At 38.0% G+C, this 21,353-nt stretch overlaps 1 protein-coding gene and 1 pseudogene across 2 annotated transcripts; both read left to right on the forward strand.

Annotated features, from left to right (window-relative positions):
• Positions 1–740: 740 nt before the first annotated feature.
• On the forward strand, positions 741–3,594 carry LOC149833779 (pentatricopeptide repeat-containing protein At1g08070, chloroplastic pseudogene; annotated as a pseudogene). Its single transcript, XR_016432423.1, has 2 exons — positions 741–2,788; positions 2,897–3,594. The product of XR_016432423.1 is annotated as a pentatricopeptide repeat-containing protein At1g08070, chloroplastic pseudogene (transcript).
• A 7,446-nt stretch (positions 3,595–11,040) lies between these two features.
• LOC149833780 (protein ROLLING AND ERECT LEAF 2-like) lies at positions 11,041–16,310 on the forward strand. The gene is made up of 4 exons (XM_090009216.1): positions 11,041–12,210; positions 13,089–13,300; positions 13,596–13,819; positions 15,527–16,310. Exons 1-4 carry the CDS (start codon positions 11,124–11,126, stop codon positions 16,308–16,310), a joined length of 2,307 nt encoding a protein of 768 aa, XP_089865342.1. The 5' UTR covers positions 11,041–11,123.
• The last annotated feature ends 5,043 nt before the right edge of the window (positions 16,311–21,353 follow it).

The raw sequence follows: 21,353 nt of genomic DNA on the forward strand, positions 1-21,353 counted from the left end.
TTTTGTTGTTCAACATTAGTTCATACATTATGCATATTTAGCTTTGTATAATATTTGTTTTTGCATGATATTTGATTAAATGCTTGAATGATATGTTGATTGTGGTAAGTTAATTGCTTGTGATATTCTTTTAAAATTTATGCATTAATTTGTTTATGTTATTTTTTTACTATTTGGATATTTAGAGAAATTCATATATAGGACTTCGGTTCTTACTCATTTTCTTAAAACTATTTTACAAGCACAGATGCTTAGTAATGTTCTGACTAGCTGGCTGAAGACTATGAGTTCCGTGATTGGTTTCTGATGTCTGAGAGGGTGACTCTATTGATATGGACGATATTGATGATTCTAGTCTATTTTACTCTTTGATATAAATAAATAAAGTTTGATTTATTCTTCTCTTGATTCAATACACGATATAGTTTGTTGTTTCGTATATTAAATCTATGATGACTTGAATCCTTGAATGTGTTTTTGTAATTATTTAAAAAATATATATATTTTTAGGGGAGTCAATTGGGATCATTATAGTTAGAATTTAAAAATAAAATAAAAAAGCCTAAAAAACCCATTTAACAAGCGGTTTAGCATGAACCCATTACTCTCTCTCTCTCTCTCTCTCTATATATATATATATATAAGCCCAGTCCTCTCACATTTGTCTGCAAGTGGCTGCATGGTGGACCAAGACTATTCTCTGTTTTTCTAACCCGCACGTGCGGCTCTCATGTGCCGATATGGAGCCCCGCCTCCTCCTCTCTCGGCTACATTCGTGTATCAACCTCAACCAGATAAAGCAAGTGCATTCCTTCCTCATTACTTCCAATTTCCAGCAGAATTTCTGCGGAGTTCTCGTGCTTAAGCTCGTGGATCTGCGTCTGTTAGATTACGCGCGCGGAGTGTTCGACGAAATTGCTCGACCAAACGTGTCCGTCTCAAACCCGCTACTTTCTGGGTTTTCGAGATCCGGATTGAACGAAGAAGCACTCAGGTGCTTCGTTTCAATCCACCGTAACGACCATCTGTTCAATTCGTTCTCGTTTCCGCCGGTTCTGAAGGTGTGTGCGGCGATACCGGAAGTTCATGCGGGAAAGCAGATGCATTCTTTGATAATCAGATTGGGTTTTGGCTCGAACGTCGTAATTCAGACCGGTTTGCTCGATTTTTATTCGAAAGCGGGGGACGTGGATTCGGCTGAGTGCGTGTTTGGTGAGATTTTGTGGAAGGATTTGGTTTCGTATAACGCGTTGATATCTGGATTTTTGAAGAATGGGAAAATTGGTGATGCCCGCCTAGTGTTTGATGAAATGCCCGAGAAGAATGTGGTGACTTGGAACGCAATGATCTCCGGGTATATGCATAATGGGGAGTGCATGGAGGGGATGGAAATGTTTGAATGGATGTGTGCTGAAGGAGTGGAGCCAAATGAGGTCACCCTAGTGACTGCATTGTCTATTGCCGCGAAGCTTGGAGATCTGGAAAAGGGTCAGAGGATCAAGACTTACATTGATCAACTTGGATTCGAGATGAGCCTGATTTTGTCGACTGCGGTCACGGAGATGTACGTGAAATGTGGGTCAGTAAATGAAGCACGCAAAGTGTTTGATGGAATGTATGAGAGGGATGTGGTTGCTTGGACCACAATGATTGCTGGATACACACAGAATGGGCAGTTTAATGAAGCTATCATGCTCTTTGATCAGATGAAGGAACAGAAATTGAAGCCAAATGAGGTCACAATTGTTAGCGTGCTGTCTGCATGTGCCAATTCTGGATCTGCAGATGCAGGTGACAGGGTGGGGGCTTGCATAGAGAGTGAAGATATGATTTCCAGTGTGTTTGTTGGGTCTGCGTTGTTGGGCATGTATGGAAAAACGGGCAATATTGGAAAAGCTAGGCAAGTGTTTGATAAAATGGCTCATCGATGTGTTGTATCTTGGAATGCCATGATTGGAGGACTTGCTATGCATGGGCTTTTCAATGATGTGATCGAGCTATTTCGAAGGATGCGAGAATTAAGGATTGAGCCTGATGATGTAACATTTGTTGGGTTATTAACAGCTTGTGTGCATGCAGGACTGGTTGAAATGGGTTGCCGAATTTATGATTTCATGCATGAGGATTTCAGAATCATTCCCCAGATTGAGCATTGTGCATGCATTGTTGATCTCTTTTGCCGAGCTGGGCTAGTGAGAGATGCTTATGGGTTCATAAAGAAGATGGATCTCGATCCTAATGCTGTCATATGGGGAACCCTGCTGAGTGCTTGCAGAATTCACAATGATGTAGAGTTGGCTGAACGTGCAGCAGAAAAATTGATGATATTGGAGCCTGAGAACTCAGGGAGTTATGTACTCCTTTCAAATATATATGTGAATTCTGGGAGGTGGTATGATGCTGTGAGGGTGAGGAATTTGATGAAGGAGAACGGAGTGCAGAAAAACCCAGCTTATAGTTGGATAGAGGTGGAAAACGGTGTTCACAAGTTTCTGGTTGGTGATAGATCACATCCTCAATCTGATGAGATTTATTGTGCTCTCGAAGGGCTGGGTCTTGTGATTGAAGAGAGCAATGTATATTTTCCTTTCTAGACTAACAATGTCAGTGTGAATTTTTACCCCATGTGCTCCCTGATAGCATTAGGCTGAGAATTTGGGTGCAATAAAGGTGGCGTCTTACAAGGAGCAGCTATGGAATATATAGCATATAGGGAATGGAAGCATTGAAACTTGTGATCTGTAGTCAAAAGGCCAGCTAGCCTATGGGAAACCATAGCAATTCTTGGGTAAGATAGCTAACTTCGCTAAAAGATTCCATGCACAGGTTCTCATTGCATCACAAGCATTAGGCTTCATGTATGCACCAGCTCACATCCACAACTATACGTGTGCAGATTGGAAACATCATAGATTGTGATTTCTAGCTGAAAGAAGCTGAACTAGCCAAAGGCAACCTGGGGAATTCCTGCGTGGGGAAGGTAACTTTGCTAAAAATATTAGCATGTACAGGTTTTGATTACCTGACAAGCATCAGTATACATCTATGCACCAATCTGCATCCACACTCGTACTTTTGCAGAGTGGAGGCATTGAAGGCTGTAATTTCTAGTCAAAAGAAAGGCAGCTCAGGGGCAAACCAGGGCAATTCCAGTGTAAGATTCCTAACTTTGGCTTAAAAACTTATCATATACAAGTTCCCATTACATAACAAGCATTAGTCTGCATGTGTAGACTAATGCCCACCCACATCCATGTGGACACATACATTTGCTGTCATTCAGACTCATGTTGAGGCGCATACATGTAAATAGACCAAATTCCCTCACTTTGGCAGGAAGGTTTTGGGTGGTAGTAGCCCATGAATCCTATGGAGTTTTTCTTATTACTTCATCTTGTCCTTACCGGTAGTTCTCCATTGCCAACATGGTGGAAGATGAAACACCATAATGTGGCCTTGGTTGGGCCAGTCCCAACAGCCTTTCAGTTTTGGTACCGTGCCAGGAATTGCAATTCATGATTTTGCAGGCCACTTATGATGGCTAAAGCTGCACATCCTTTGAAACTCAAAGTGAGCTTAATGGAGCTTAAAGAAACGTGATGTTGGCTTGTTTGTGTATGCCTGTTCTTCTGGTATATTGTAGGTGTGGCATCAATTGGTGCAGGCTCTCATGCGACCATACTGTAGAACCTACAGTTTTGACTGCAATTTCATTGGATGAACTTAATGAAGTGGACAAAGTTCATCGAAGATGAACAAGGTCATTGTGTGAAGTTCCAGCTGTTATGGTGATGTCCGGCTTCAGGCGCTCACAGGGTCACAATGGAAGGTCTTGCGGACTAAGGCTGCAAACTATGGCCGGCCAGATTGGTTGATCTATGGTGAATTGGTTCAAGCTTGGTAATAGGAACTCATCAGCACAACTCGAGTAGGAGAGCATCTGATTCAATTTTGCGACTCCCATTGGAGAGAGAGAGAGAGAGAGAGAGAGAGAGAGAGAGAGAGAGCAATTTGAATTTTTCCAAGAACTTTTTGGGATGACTATCAGGCCATGTTTGTGTCATCACCATAGCTTCAAAACATGAAGTCGAAGTCAAAGGAGTTCTAAATCTTGAAGTTCAGGGGATTGTGATCTGGGGGGAGTTATACTGCTGCAGTTAAGATCTTCTGTATGCTTCCTGTGCCACCAACAGTCCATTTTAGTTTGAATTTGATTTGCTTTCTCGCCCTCAATCAACACAAAATAATGTGGCCAGGCAAAAAGTAGTCGACGGTGCATGTCCATTTAGGTATCCATGATTTGGTTGCTTGTGTTTGAAATGTTAATGTCACCCTTGTATGGTCACTGTCAGTAAAATCACCCACTTGTAACCATTATCGCACATCTCATTCTTGAAATTTTATCAAGGGAAAATCTCGTGATAAATTGATTTTTTCTAAAAAAAAACAGCAAAATCTTGTCACATTTATAATTTAAATAATATGAGAAAATTTGGTCACTAGAGAAATTGTGATAAGATGGCGATATATTGGAAATAAGATTTTTGGTCTAGCTGTAATAATATTGGGATTTTTTGTGGCCTGTAAATGTAAGGAGAAAAGTTGTGGGATTTTTCAAAATCTAGGCGCGCTGCTTGAAGCTGACTGCTTCAATGCATATGGATGCATATTGCAGTCAAGATCCAGTTAGACCCAACTTTTAAATTATTTTAACATTTGTATACAGAAAATACAAGTTGGGTATGGTTCAATTCGCATATGTATGACCCAGATCTGTTTGCAAGACATGGTTCGATCCTGTTTTATAGCGGGGAATAGATACCCCTCAATCCCATGTCCTAACTACAAGGAGATGATGAATGAGATTCAATCTAGGTCATGAATTGGCCATTGAGAGCTCTAATATGGATAACGATGTATTAATGCTGGTATCAAGCCCAGCATCTCTCAAGCAGCTCGAGCTTGTTTACGAGCTCCACAACTGGGCTCAGGGTTCGAGCTCAGTTCTCGAACTGTTCTCTCTCTTGACATTTGCCTGTTTTTTCAAATAAATAAAGGTGGCTGCTTGATCCAAAGTGAGTCCAACTCAAGGCTCAAGCTGCTATCTACTGTAACTAGGGGGTGTCAGAGGGTTAGATTTGACCCATACCAAACCATATATATATATATATATATATATATATATATATATATATATATATATATATATATATATATATATATATATATATATATATATATATATATATATATAGGGATGGCAGTAAACCGGGGCAGGTGTGGGACAAGGTCTCAATCCCCACCCTGTCTCAAAATAGTAACCTTCCTGCTCTCGTTTTCGCATCTCACCAAATTTACCATGTCCACGTCTCCTACCATTGTGTTCATTAGAAGAAGGAGAAAGATAGGCCGAGCTGTCGAGAGGGTCGAGTTGTCATGTGGAGCGGCACAAGAAGCATTGAGAGGAGGTCGACTGCAAAGGATTGTTTTAGGCTTTAGGGTTTAAAATTTAGTATTAGGAACATATATAGGAGTTATATATAATTTTATTAAACAACTGCAGGTATTTTAGTCATTTCATTAACGGGCCCAGGGCGGGGTGAGAAAAAGTATAAGTCCATCCCTGCATGGGTTTTTATTTTCACGTCTATCTCCAATCTATTACCTGTTTCATGTCCTTCATCCCTGCCCCGGACAGGGCAGGTTCGGAGGGATCCCCGCTTCTCCCCCTGTCCACTGCCATCCCTAGGGTCAATGTTTGCTAATAAAAAGGAGGTTCCATTAGAAACTAGGTCAGACCCAAAGGCCTCTAAGAGCAAATGACAAAAGTTCAGAACTATGATGATGCAATCCTTCTCCAGGTCATAGAATACCCAATCAGCATAAAAGGTTGAGACTGACCATGGTTCTGTCCTACAAAGATTAGCTAACCTGACCCACTTTTGGTTCATACCCATCCAATTAGTTACATGTCTTGTTGTGAACAAGAGCAGCTAAACCAACAAAGGGTAGGGTCCACCATACTGTGTGCCTTATTTGTAAGAGACTGAGATAGCCCCACAACCACATTGTTTTGGGTGCAGCACATGCCCTACATCATACTCTCGTACCCACCGGCCTACCAAATCTTAAAGAGGGACCACCTTACGAGCTCACACCAGTGTGAAGTACACTTGCTCACCAATTGTTGGGCCCAGGCATCTTTGTACACCATTTGTGTATCAGAAGTAGGGGTGTCAACTGGTCGGGTTTGGTTCGGACCCATGTGGAATCAGACCTGGCCCCATTTTTGGGTATGATATCGGGTCCGACCCGAGTCTAATAGGATCCACCATAAGAGAAGCCATACTGGACCCGATAAGAACTACATGAACCAGACCTGAGCCATACCTGGTAAATCAATATTTTTTATCATTTTTACATTGAAAGTTTTTGGATCTTAATCAGAACTCAGGTTGGACCTGGGTCTGGTATAAAATTTTACCAGGGTCCATGTATTAATTGGACCTTCAGGTCTGGACCTGGGGTCTTGATCGGGTCTTCTTATTTATCACCATATCCGGACCCTATAGGGTTTGGTACGTGTTGGGTCCAGGTAAACCCGACCGGTTGACATCCCTAATCACAAGTGGTATGTATTGGCATTTATATGAAGGTTTGAAGGGCATACTCTTAAAAACATAAAAAAAATGCCAACTTCACTCCTAAGGCAAATAGTTTTTGGTCCTTTTGGAGCTTTATAGCAGACCAGACAAACAGATTCCTCTTTTCTTTTGCCGACTGCTTTTTGCTTTTCCCAATTCCATCAAATACTTCAATCCCAACAAATTGCCCTTTATGTTCACAAAAATTTGAATGACTCAACCTCCGCTTAGTTAAAGTATCAAATGCGGTGGCCTCTTTAATGATCCATATTTCTCTTTGTTTTGGCCTTAGCCATTAAAAGGGAAAGAAAAGTTAAGCCTTTGTGGATGAGATAGGTTTTGCTAATGGTTCACACTTTAACCAGATAAGGTCTGTCTTGGACCTGTCAAGTGGGTTAGGTTGCCAGAGTAGTATGTGATGCTTGGCTTGATCAGGAACCAGTGTGACAAATATCGAGAGAATTATGAAAATCTCGCGATAATATTGCGAGAAATTGCCTGAAAGTTTAAAACGGCAATTTCTCACGAGATTTACAAAATATCGCGAGATTTATGAAAAAACATAAATACCATGATTTAAACGCGATATTTACGTTTTAAACGGTTATTTATCACAAAAAAAACCATGTGTTTTTATTTTTAAATAATTTTATTAATATTTTCTTATAAAAATATATTTTTTATTTCTAATTATTTTTTTATTGCCAAGATTTATGAATTTTTTCAATTTCTTGTGAGTTTTTTAAAAACAAGAAATTGCCGATAAAAACGTTTGTCACTATGTCAGGAACTAGCTTGTCTATGTCTATCATGGAGTGTAACCCATTTGACATGTAAATTCTAGAAAAGAAAAGAGGATTCATGGCTTAGGTTTCACATACATCATACTTAAATGACCCTGCATTTTGTTAAATTTGGGCTCATACCAAGCCTAGACTCAAAGGGCAAATACATCCAATAATGCCAACATATTTACAATGAACAGCTTTGTTGTTATTGTTGCTGTTTTTATTTTTATTTTTCTCAAATAATGGGGTGATGTAGGAGTGTAGCCTGCAATCAGAGTCCAAGAGATCGATTTGGTCCTGTTTAAGTTTAAGTTTTTATTTGAGTTTTATTTTGATTTGGACCTTTTTAACATAATGAATCCATCTCAGATCCAATTTAGAATTAGGGTTTCTTTTGTTACCTATAAATGCTCATTATAAGAGTTACGGGGTTGACTGATTGAGACCTTGGTTAATCTCTTTAAGCTATAAGTTGATTTATTTTTTATTAGTTTCCTGCTTTCCTTTGATTTTAGTAGGCAGGAGTAGAGTAACATACTTCTTTTTGTCATCTCGGGGAGAAACCACCACCACCACCAACAACTACCCCTTCATCCCAAAATAATTAGGGTCGGCGATATAAACTAAAAAAAAAACTTCGCCTGTGTATAATTGTCCCAAGCCCGAATAAAGGAGGAGGGTTGCGATAGGTCAGTGACAGCTAGCATAAAAATTTAGTGACATCCTATCAATATGAACCAATATGAGAATGAGGAGAAACCACCATTAGGTATAAAATTCTATGGTTACTCCTCTTCCTCTTTCCCCTGACCACTGGGAATAGTTTTACATTGGTTTTGATGGTACAGGAAAGGGCACAATCCGGGTATGAACCTGTGATGTTATTCAACTTGAACGTCTTAAACCCAACAACCTAGCCAGGTTGGAGAGCCACCTATGGGCATTTACAATGACCGGCTATCAGGGGCGGCTCAAGAGAAGTTGAGGCCCTAGGTATATTTTATTGGAGGCTCATATTTCTTCATATTTTTTTATTTATTGGAGGCCCTCAGCATGTGAAATATAATATATATATATTCATTTGAAGCCCTAAGCGGTGCCCCCTGCCGGCTATCATTCAAAAAATTTATCAAGATAAATGACCTTTGAAATTCTCCATGTATTTGAACATGGGACCCACGTTTGGCTAGGTTTGGAAATGACTTGAAGCTCTATACCAACATCTCCCGTCTTTCCTCATGGTATTTTTGAAAACCATAATGTACGGGTAAGGGTAGAAGGTCCATCATGGTCTTGGTGACACGAGAGGCAATATTTTAATATTATTTATTAATTTTCATTATTTTAAGATTGTATCTTAATAAAAATATAACTTTCAACATTAAAATATCAAAAATTTGTTTTTATTGATTAAAAAATTTTGTGTCCTAGTGCCCCTTTACCCCCCCCGTGTCCACGTGTCTTTTTTGTTCTGATCTACATTGGTTAGGGATTAATTAAGCCTTACTAAATAATAGGCGTGCACAAAAAAAAAGGGTTATTTAATACCACATATTGTTCTCCAATCAAGCAACTAATACCACTGTCACTATACTTTAGAAAAACAAAAATCTATTTAATCAATGTCGATTATTTTGGTCATTCTGCCCATCCAACTAGGTGATATAAGGTTGTATGGGCTGCCAGTGTCAGTGGTTCCTTCTGTACGGAACAGTGGTATTTTCGTCAATTGGATATTTCAACGGCAATTTCGATATTTGAAAGAATCACGGACTGGAGTCATTGCTGGGAGAGAGATAGCTCTGGGGTTGGCGGATCGCCTTTCCTCATTACTCGCTTTAAATTTTTTTTCCTTGTGCGGCTTTTTTTTTTCAGAAAAATGAAGGAATAACAGACAAATTGAAATTGTGGCGATACGTCCTATTCCTGCCTCCTTTATTATAATTCATTATATTCCTTCTCCTTCCTCAGCTCTCTCTCTCTCTCTCTCTCTCTATATATATATATACTGCTGGGCTGCTGGCTGCGGCACATGCTTCAACAAATCTTCGTCAGTTGACCGTTGCCTCTCTCTCTCTCACTCTCTCTCTCTCTCTCATACACAGGGAGAGTAGTAACCCCTGCAAGCAGATTCCTGTGAGAGGTATGTCATTCATTTTATGCGTAAAACATCCATTTTTGCAACTTCATTTTGGAGGTTTAGAAATTTATGTTTATCGTCTTAGTTTTTGCTTTTTTTTTTTTTAAATTCTACAAACTTCTGATCATGCCCACCACAATGATTTTCTTATCTTTTTTTTTTCTTCCTTCCTATGAATATGGTCGGCAGCATATCTGTCTCTCTATCTCCCCCCATCCCCCATCAAATTTTTTTTGTTTTCATTTACATTTTCTCTCATCTTGCATTATTTTTTTTTCGGCTTTGTTTTGCTGCCAATGAACTTTTCCAGCTTTGAATTTGAAGTTTTGAACTTAATCGTGCTCAACATTAGGAAAAAGCAGCAGTAAACTACGGAAAAGCTTCATCTCCGTTCCCTAGGAAAACAGACCCATTGCTTTTTCTCCCTTTTCCTGCAGTAGGGGGTATTTCAAAATTTTACCCAAGTTTTCTTTGACCATTTTTTACCCGAATCTATTACATCCACTGAGGATGGTCACTCTGTTGGATGTCTGATTTCCTGAAAGAAATTTCGGTTTTGTTTTGTGATTGCATCATTTTGTCCTTTTATTTTGATTGTGAGATGGCCCAACACACACACACACACACACACACACACACACATATATATATATATATATATCTTTTGGGAAGTTCAGGTAAACAGTACTTGTTTCATCCCAGTTACGTGAGAGATATCTCTTGGTAAAGGGAACTGGCCGTTTTTGTTGTAAATAGTGAGTGAGGATGTGGGATGTTAGTGATATTTTGGTTTATTTATCAGATAGTTGTTTTCTGATCATTTGTTTGTTGCATCTTCTAATATTACTTTATAGCAGGAAAATGCATTTTTTTGACTCAGTAGTTAAACCTTTCCCTGATCTTAACAAAAGAAAAACCGTTAAGGTTTCCTTTTTCTTTTCTTTTTTTTTTTAATTTCTTTAATGGAGAACATCTTTCAAAATTTGTAAGTGGTATCAAGGGTTGATTCTTCTATTTTTCTTTTAGGAAGACTGCAGAGGAGGACGAGGAGGAGGTTCTCCAGCTGTCTTCCATTTTAAGGTAAACCTTTTCTTCTATCTATACTTATCTTAGCCTCTCTATATGTCCCATGGCTGGCAAGGAATTTGTTCACAAGAATTCTCATTCTGAACTTGAGATTCTAAACTTTGCTTGAGCGTCCTTGGTGTGTTTGCACGTATCTTAGGATGATAATCTTAGTATTTCTGGGAAAAGTATAAATCTAAATCTTCAAACAGTTTTGATTCAATTTATTCATTTATGTTCATTTTTATGACTTGATGATTAGGTAAGAAAACCAATTTCTGTAAGTTCCTTGCCATTTCTTCAAAAGACAACTTTTATTGTTTAATTTAGTATATGCATTTGGGTTTTCTCTTCAAGGAACCATGGAGCATAAACATTCGATTTTGGTATTGAACAGAACCATATGAATTTCTTACGGTGGCATCCCTTCTGTGTGGAAGAATTTGGTTTCAATTCAAGTTTGGCAAATTCATAGAGCAACAAGATATGGGATGTTCAAACTCAAAGCTAGATGATGAGGAGGTTGTTAAAATATGCAATGAAAGGAAGAAATTTATCAAACAGGCAATTCAGCAGAGGACTCTATTTGCCACAGGACATGTCTCCTACATCCAAGCTCTGAAACGTGTTTCAGTTGCTCTCCGCAAGTTTGCTGAGGGAGAGGAGAACCATGGGTTGATATTTGAATTCACACCGACAAAAAGTATGCCTGAAACTATCACATTGAATTTGAAATCCTTATCGTCCAGCCCTGTTAAGTCTGGAACTGTGATGAATTACTTGAAAGCGGGTGTGAATTCATCTGTTTCCATAGAAGAAAGGCCTCAATCACCAGAGGTTGTGAGGATTGAATCATATTCCCCATTGCATTATCAACAAGGAGGTGATGGTTTCGTTGGCATTCAATATCCTCTGTATTCATCATTCTTCGGTTCACCATATAACAAATCAGGCCCACCTCCACCATCTCCACCTCAATCGTCTCAATGGGACTTCTTTTGGAATCCTTTTTCTTCTCTGGATTCCTACATGTATCCTTCACGTGACAGCAGCACCTATCGGCTGATTGATGATGAAACCAAAGGGCTGAAGCAGGTTCGTGAAGAAGAAGGGATTCCGGATTTAGAAGATGAAAATGATGGTCTTAGAAAGGATATGGTATCAGAAGAGAAATTGGCAGAAGATGCAACAAATATGTCAACAATCCCTGATGAAAGTCTTGAGGTAGAATATGTAAAGTCATCATCAGCCAAAGCTTCTGACAAAATTTCAGAAGCCATGCTTGATGTCAAGATTGAAGCTGACCATGATGAGACTGAATTCCAATATCATGCTGCTAGTAGTATTGAAGTGTCAGAATTACGGAAATCAGTAGAACATGGGGTCACCAGTGCAGAGGATCCAGCTAATACAGAAGCTGTGGTTTACTTTAACCATGGCCCGACAAACTTCTATGAGGTCATTAAGAATATTGAAAATCAGTTCATCATGGCTTGTGATTGTGCTAATGAGGTCTCAACAATGTTGGAAGCAAGTAAAGCACAATACTCCACTGCTTCAAATGAACTCACAGGTACAGCAGGATGTTGAGATTTGGAAATAGCTGACCTGATAACTGCTAGTTTCAAATATATGCAAATCCTTGTCACCACTAATTTGAACTATTTTGGGAATTTGACCATAACAAAAATATTAGAATAATTTTTGGGCAAAGGATATCATGTTATCTGGGAAATTTAAAACTAACCAGTTGCAAGTTTTAAAAACCATAAACGTAGTTTTAAAAACCTTCTCTTTTTTCGTCTGATGAGTCATCAGTCTATCATCATTTAACTTAGAATCTTACTTTTTGTAGAAATGATGAATGAGATCTTCTTTAACATCTTAAATTTCCATGAGAGTGACTTGAGAATACTGTAGAATCTTAACATAATGACTGCAAGCTGTCTCTCTCAACTGTTTTAGTGTTTCCTACATTGGTGATGCTTGCTACGATTGCCCTGCTACCTGGGGTTTGTATCATTTTCGTCAAATGTCTGCAGCATGTTCATTGTAATACCACAAAATATAAATGTCCATCCTACTATTTACTTGGTTTTAAGTGGCCCATGTGCTTATTTTAGTTATGATCTTCTTAAACACCGTGAGATTTGTCATGTGCATTCTGTGTTCACTATAATTGCAAATTGCAATGCCATCAAACTGGATTACCCATTTCATCCATGATTTTATGTTTGTACTTGGAAGAGTTTATATATGGATTCTCTATGACTTTTACATTCATGAAACTCATTAAATCAAATATAGAAGTTCTATTGGTGTGTTTAATTTATTTACAATCTATGGATGTGCATTCCCTTATTTATGTAATTTGGCCTTGATATTTGTAATGAGCTTTCTTTTTTGTACTAAAGGAGTCACATTCTCTTTGCAAAATTTGGGCTTGTTCAGCTGTTAAAATTTTGAATCCAATTGCTTTAATTCGCTCTGCATCATCTCGTTCATCATCATCAAGAACGTTCCAAGCTTCTTCAAGTTCCAGGGATGATGATTGTGACAGCATTGGAGATTTTTCTGAGGAACCATGTATGCTTTCTGGAAGCCACCGATCAACATTGGACAGATTATATGCATGGGAGAAAAAACTCTACGAGGAAGTCAAGGTAACTTTCTTTTTATGTATTTCATCAGTTTCTTCAGTTATTTAATTGTATTCAAACCACCTCTACAAATTGGTGTGGTTGGAAATATTTTAAGTCTAACCAAAGTCAGCCTATTCCAAACTTGATAACTTTTATATACATTGCACACTCCTTTTCTAATGTCAGGGATTAAGAAAACATGCTATCAATAATGAGTTACTATAAATGTCATATAAGTTTCTCATCATCTATGGTATCTGTGCACATTATATACATATATTAATCGTCTAGATCTGTTCTGATGTCTCTATAACAGTCTGGAGAGCGCATACGCATATCATATGAAAAAAAGTGTAAGCAACTGAAAGAACATGACAAAAAGGGGAAGGACCATTTTGTAGTTGATAAAACCAGACTTGCAATCAGAGATCTCCGTAACCGCATCAAGGTTTCCATACAGTCAGTTGAATCTGTGTCAAAGAGGATCGAGACTTTGAGAGATGAAGAACTTCAGCCACAACTAATGGAGTTGATTCAAGGGTATGACTTTTCAGGCTTAGGTTTACTATATTTGATTATTTGATTTTATCCAGTTACAGAAAGTAATGGTGTTTGCTGCACCTTTTTACCCTCTGGGGAAGATGGAAGCTGCATATTGGAAGCAAAATAAAACAGTTACTTGTATTGTCATGAGTATTACATATATTGAATCAAGTTGGCGTGCTATGCTTGTTGATGTTGAGTTAAATCCATATAAAACCTGAAAAATTAAAGAATATAGACTTTGTGTGAATACATGTTTCTTATTTTCCATGCTATTTACCTTCATATTACCAGTGAACAATCTGGAGTTCTGACTTGCAAACAACTCATTACATCTTCCTATGACCTAGATCTAAAAATGGTGTATGAAGCCAGTCCTGTCAAATTTCTTCTTTTGGATAGTGGATTCTCATTAAATTTCTTAATCCTTTTAGCATATGATTTTTTGTCGTATTCTCTAATGTGGATTTATTTGGTTGGACTTATCGTGCACCTTCAGTCTTTTATAGACAGGAAAATGATTGCTAGCTGCTAAATCAGGTAGGTGAAAAGAAGGTTGCTACAATTTTTCACTGCCACCTGTAAACTATTAGTAATTTTGTTTTAGAAGTATCTTCAACCTTTTCTCTTGGTTCCTCAACTTCCTTTTTTATTGTAGAAAAATGACTGAACCGCAAGTTTTTGACAATTTTTTGGGTAAATGTATTACTATGAGCCTCATATTTCTTGATAATTGTCATTGGTTGCAACTGAATTTCTTGCAGGTTGAATATGTTGGATTGCAAACTGTGTGATTACAACTGGTAGAGACAGCTTTTACATACTTTTAGCTCATCCTTTATAAATACTGGGGACTGTTGATGCGAACATAGACTTGCATCAAAGAATAAATAGTTCTCTATTAGCAGAGTTAGATAAGAAATGCATGCTTTTTTATGGTCATAGAAAATTACATGAATGATGGAAAAGAAATTGTACCTGAAAGATGCAAATTTTTTATTGAAATGCAATGTAAAGAATTTTGGTAATACTGTTGATATCTCTATACTGCTTACTATAATGCAACCTTCTTTAAACTACTAATAGAAGGATCTTCACCCATCCTGGAGAAGTATATGATGTGTATTTAGACAAGAAGATCTGCTTATATTCATTTGACCAATCCTCATTTATACACAAAGATATATGCATAATTGTGTGCATGCAAGTAGATGCTCTTGATTTAGCCTAGTATAGTGCTCTTTCTCCATAAATAGTCCTGACCGTGGATTTAAATTTAGATAACGGTTCTAATCTAATGTCTGATTAAGTCACCTCACAAGCCCCACCATAAACTGTAGCTGCTAAAATGCATGCACAGCTGCAGCTCAGTAGCTAATCAATGTGGTGAATTTGCTGCAGGACACTATTGGTGTTTGTTTGTTGTGATGGAACATGTCACATGTGTACTTCGTTTTGGCTCCTCTTCCATATCTTCTTGTATAGGAAACTTCACAAAAATGGCCGTATCCTTGTCTCATCAGCCGTGTCCATGTGACACATGACTGAACCAGCAAGATTAGCTTATCGTCTTGAGTGCACTCAGAAATGACAAATTAATGCATCATAAATGTATGCGACCCAGTAACCAAGGTCCAGGTTAAAGTTTTAAAGGTTAAATGATCTAAATTCTATAATTTATGTTATTTTCTTCCTGCAAATTAGGTTGGCAAGGATGTGGAGGGGAATGGTAGAATGTCACCAAGCTCAGAAGCAGATCATGCTAGAAGCCAGTCAGCACACCCTGCTCCCATGGTTGCCTGCCGGCGTCTCGCCTGAATCTCATCAGCAAGCCACCACCAAACTCGAGGCCGAACTCTCAAACTGGCGCACAGCCTTCAGTAACTGGGTCGAGGCCCAACGTGCTTACATCCGGGCCTTCGTCGGCTGGGTCCTCAACTGCCTGCGCCTCCAATCTGACAGCTCGTTCAAGCCACCTGACTCGCCACACCGCCTCGGTGCACCACCAATCGTCACGATTACGGCCCGCTGGGCTGCGATATTCGACGAATTATCGGAAGCTCCGGCCGTGGATCAGTTGAAGACCTTCTCGACAAACATCCAGGCCCTCTACTACCAACAATGCGAGGACTTGAAGCAGAGACGGAGGTTCGACCAACTTGCGAAGAATCTCGAGGCGAAACTGAGAACGCCGAACTTCTTGCTGGAGCCCCCGGACTCTGGCACGGTGCGGGAATCCGGCGGGGTTGCATCCGAGCAGGGGTTGGCGGTTGAGGCGTTTAAAAACCAGTTGGAGGAAGAGCGGGAACAACAAAGGGAGTTAACGGATCGGGCGGCAGAAACGGCCGTTGACGTGGTTTGCGCTGGTTTGACGTCAGTAATTGAAGCCGTTACGGAGTTTGCCGTTAAGTCTGCTGAAGGATACGGTGAGCTCGAGAAGGTATGTGAGAAGATGAGGCAGATCGCTAATGGTCAGTCAAGGGCGTAAGATTTAGAACAGCATCTAGACTTTTAAGAAATGACTCAAAAGTCCCTAGGACATTTGTTTGCCCTTTCCTTGGGTTATGTGTGCTTGTACAAAGGAATTATTTCATTTATTGAATATTTTTATATGCCCAAATGGTTTGATTAGCACATATGTTGGACCAAATGGTTTGATTAGCAATTATTTCAAAAGAAAAGAAAAGAAAAGATAACGCCCCAATAGTTAGCAATACATGGAACGGCAAAAAATCATTAAATACCTTATATTTTATTGCAAAGGCAGCTGGGAAAAACAGCATGAAGAACTACTTGCAAAAAATGGCAAACAATACATACAGGTTTAATTGGGTTTTAGTTTCATAAAATGGGATAAAAATGGACATATATATGAGATTTTTCTTTCAAAAATATGGCATACGAACTATGAGATTCATATTCAAGAATTCATGAGTTTCATAAATTATGGCCCTTTCAAAAATACTTTGTTTAAACTAAATTTTCGTGTTTTAAATGTTTCTCTCAAAACAATGCATTGTTTTGATAATTTTTTGAAAAGGACGGAGTTTCAATTTTTTTTTTCAAAGTTTCATTCAAAAAAGTATTAAACGGAGTTTTGTTATGAAATAATGGTATTTGTAGTGTAGTTTTAGAAATAACTATTACTTTTGAGTGTTTTTGAAAATAGAAATGTTAAAAGTATTTTTAAGAATTTAAAAATTAATAAAGTTTGCATAATAAATAAATTAGAAAACCTAAGGAGAAGTAGATTTTTTTCTTAGGAGCTGTTGGCTCCCCTTCTCTTTCCTCTTCTTTTTCAATGTGGAGAACTCTCCCTCCTTTCTTCTTCTCTCTTCTTTTCTTCTTTCTTCTTCACTTCTTTCTCTCCACGTAAGTTTCATGTGCAATAGCCAAGAGCTTGACGTGGCATCACTCCTCACATTGTGGGCAACTTTTGGAATGCAATACCATCATAGGAGAGATCCGCACTTTTCTCAACCCAATTTGAAATCGGAAATCGCCATCGATAAGTTCCTTCTTCTACCCCTTCTTTAGATTTTTATGATTTATTGCATATAAATTAGATTTTATTTTATTCTTCTTGCATATTTAGATCTACTCACTATGATTTTTGTGTATTAAGATTGTTTAGGATCGCTTAGACTCATTGTTTTAAATTTTAGAATTTTTATTTTGGCCAGAAAACTCTTTTCTTCACCGGTCAAATTTTGTATGTCAATCTTGATTTTTTTGGTCTAATAAACAGATTGTTCCAGTCAATCCAGAAAAAGTATAAGGCTGAAATTTTAGTATGTGTTAGTTGTATGTGTTTAGAGTATTCTCCTCAAATTTCAGCTCAATTTGACTGGGAGTTGGGATTTTAGATCCATTTTACTGAAGCCAGTTTTTTGTCTTTGCATAAATCTGACCTTCGATTTTAGTTGTAGTGATTTTTATAAATGAATTTTATTTTTAGTTTTTTTGTAAGAAAGTATCAAGTTTTTCTTGCCTGTGTGTGATTAGACATGTTTAGAAAGTGTCTAGATATTTTTTCTTGATTTTTAGAGTTGCCAAGTTTCAATTTTGGAAGACTCCAAAAAGAGAGAGTCCTCCTTTTTGACCTTCCCTTCTTGGACTTTTCATTTTTCTAAATTAGAAAGTCCAACTTGGGAATCTTTTCCTTCTCCTCTTCCAAAATTCAAATTTTTTTTTAAAGTGGAATGATCTCTTGTGTGTGTTAGGCAACTAGATCCCTCTCTTCTAGGAAAGGAGGGTCATCCTCCACCTGGACCCAACCTAACCTATCCTAGCTAGGTGGGCTAGGTTCGGTGGATTGGTCTAGTCAAGGTGATCTAATCGAGTGAGCTAGTTTCTTTGTTGGTTTGTGTTCTTTATTTTTAGTAGGTCAAGTATTGTGGGGTAAGTTAGGTCACCCAGGTTAGATTAAGGATGCATACAAACCTAGTCCAAGGTCTGACCAAGCTAAGTTAGATTAAATTAAATTGGGTAGAGTAGTTTTGCTAGTTTTATAAATTTTTCGGTGACTAAGTGTCTTGGGGTGTCTTTAGCGAGTTTTTGGTGTCTTAGTTGAGTTAGTTTGTATGTGTTAGGTGCTGGTTTTTGTCAAAAAATAAGAATCTAAAATTAGATTTTGAGTGCTTAAGTAAGTCTAGTTGAGTCTTTGTCGAAACATAGTATAGAAATAGTTTTGCCTTTTGGGTTTCCGTTTTGTGTGATTGTAGGTACTGACCTCGACGAGCACCAAGGTAGATAAGGTGGTTGAAGTAGACACACTAAAGTTTCTTGCACACAGGTTGAATGAAGCTAGCTCACGGTTATATTTGGAGTTTTATAGTTAGGGCATTAGGCCATTTCTATCATTTTCGAGTTATAATCTATTTAAATTTTATTTCTGCTCATGCTTTTGTAATGGGCTTTGTGCGTATTTGCTTTCGTATTTTTTTCTATTTTTGAGGTAATAAAGAGTGTGATTTGTTTGGAATACTTGTTCTTATTCCGCTCTCTGTGGTTAGACCCATACTTCACCACTTTTGTGTGAGCCGATTATTTAGATTTGGTGTGCGGTTTACACTTGATTTTTATTGAAAATATATTTTAAAATATTTTGAAATTAAAGTAGAGACCAAATTTTTACAACGGCAATTAAGGTCTAAGTATTCACTTTATTGCCTAGTGTTTGTTCACGTTTACCTAAGATTGCTAGTTTGTTTTGGTTTATTACATATGATTTTTTAGTTTACTTCCTTGTTTTATATATTAGGAATGTTTAGTTTATTTTGGTTAAATTAACTAGGATTGTTAGATCTACACTTGGTTATGAACTTTAGAGCTATTTTACTTTTATTACCTGGCCCACCTAAATAGGGTAATCAAACTATAAGTGATCAAGTATCTAGTTTGATTGTTGTAAAGATAACTCCATTGTTGCAAGTGTGTGGTTGTGTGTTTATTTGCTTTTGTAGTACTTGCTTGCGTGGTTTGGCTTGATTGTGCTTGTATGTTAGGTTAGGTAGAAAGCATTTAGGACACATGCTACACCGGGTCTAACTCAACGGTGTATGCAAGGGCGACACCGTCTAGACCGTGAGTTTGTTGATCCAGCCGATAACACTGAATCAATCCTCAAGAGATCCTATAGAACCAGATCCATGGCAAAAGACCTCACCCAAATTCGTCATTTGAGAGAGTACTTCATTCCTACCGAGTATACTCCCACCTTCTGCATTACAAGACCAGATGTAGGAGCGAACCAATATAAAATCAAGGTCAGTGTCATTCAAATGCTCTTATCCTATTATGACCTTAGCAACAAGGATCTCTACCATCATCTCGATGAATTCCTAGAGATATGTTTCACTGTTAAGATCAACAACTTTGGAGATGACACACTTAGGCTAACCTTATTCATCTTCTTCCTTAAAGACAAAGCCAAATACTGGTTGAATTCTTTGAATATAGTTCGCATTACCGCTTGGGATCAGATGCAAAAGGAATTTTTGAAAAAATATTTCTCGATTGGTAAAATGAACCAATTTCAGAAGGTTATCACCAGTTTCAACCAACTGGAGAGAGAACAATTTCACGAGACCTGAGAGAGGTTAAAGGATCTTCTCAGGAAGTGCCCCCACCACGAGGTGCCTAAATGAAAACTATTTCAGTACTTTTATGAGCTCTAAAAAGAGCGAGTCCTCCTTTTTGACATTCCCTTCTTGGACTTTCTAATTTTTAAAAATGAAAAGTCTAACTTGGGAATAATTTCCTTCCCTTCTTCTTAAATTCATTTTTTTTAAAGAGGAAGGTTCCCTTGTGTGTGAGAGGAAACTAGAGCCGTCTATTCCAGGAAAGGAGGGTCGTCCCCAATCTGGACCTAACCTAACCTATACTAGCTAGGTCGGCTAGGTCTGGTGGCTCGATCTAGTCAAGGTGATCTAGCCGGTTGGGCTAGGTCCTTTGTTGGGTTGTGCTCTTTGTATTTAGTAAGTCAAGTATTGTAGGATAAGTTAGGTCACCCAAGTTAGGTTTAGGACATGTCCAGTCCTAGTCCAAGGTCTGACCAAGCTAAGTTAGGTTAAGTTAAATTGGGTCGAGTAGTTTTGCTAGTTTTGTCAAGTTTTTGGTGACTAAGTGTCTTGGGGTGTATTTGGTGTCTTAGTTGAGTTAGTTTGTATGTGTTAGGTGTTGGTTTTCATCAAAAAATCGGAATCTAAAATTAGGTTTTGAGTGCTTAAGTCTAGTTGAGTCTTTATCGGGTCACTAACATAGTATATAAATAGTTTTGTCTTTTAGGTTTTCATTTTGTGTGATTGCAGGTAGTGGCCTGAACGAGTCCCAAGGTAGACAAGGTGGTTGAAGTGGACACACTAAAGTTTCTTGCACATAGGTTGAAGGAAGCTAGCTCGCGGTTATATTTGGAGTTTTTATAGTTAGGGCATTAGGCCATTTCTATCATTTTCGGGTTGTAATCCATTTAAATTTTATTTTTGCTAGTGCTTTTGTAATAAGCTTTGTGCGCGTTTGCTTTCAATTTTTTATTTTTATTTTTGAGGCAATAAAGAGTGATTTGTTTGGAATACTTGTTCTTATTCAATTTCTTGTGGTTCGACCCAGACTTACCACTTTTATGTGAGCCGTTTATTTAGATTTGGTGCGCGGTTTACACTTAATTTTTATTGAAAATATCTTTTAAAATATTTTTTAAAAAAAGTAGACACCACTAAGACCAGCATGATCAGATCTTTGATGCAGTTTTTCAGTTTTTTCTGTGTAATAAACTAAAAAGTATTGATGTTATTTATAGTTTAGGGATGATAAAGTCATTTTTTTTATTATGAGAAGTTTTTAGGTCTTTACTCATGTTGTTATTGTTCTTTTTTTTCTTTTAAAGGCAAGCTCAGGTTAGGCAGACCCCAGTTATTAATCAACAGTACCATTGGGTTTTAAACTTGCAACGACCTAATATAGTGACATGCACTAACTGTTTCTACCAGACAAGTGGAGCCCCTGTTGGTATTATTATTGTTTTTGGTCA

Source organism: Nuphar pumila, chromosome 6 (assembly GCF_984573655.1).
Source record: "Nuphar pumila chromosome 6, dmNupPumi1.hap1.1, whole genome shotgun sequence".
Lineage (NCBI taxonomy): Eukaryota > Viridiplantae > Streptophyta > Magnoliopsida > Nymphaeales > Nymphaeaceae > Nuphar > Nuphar pumila.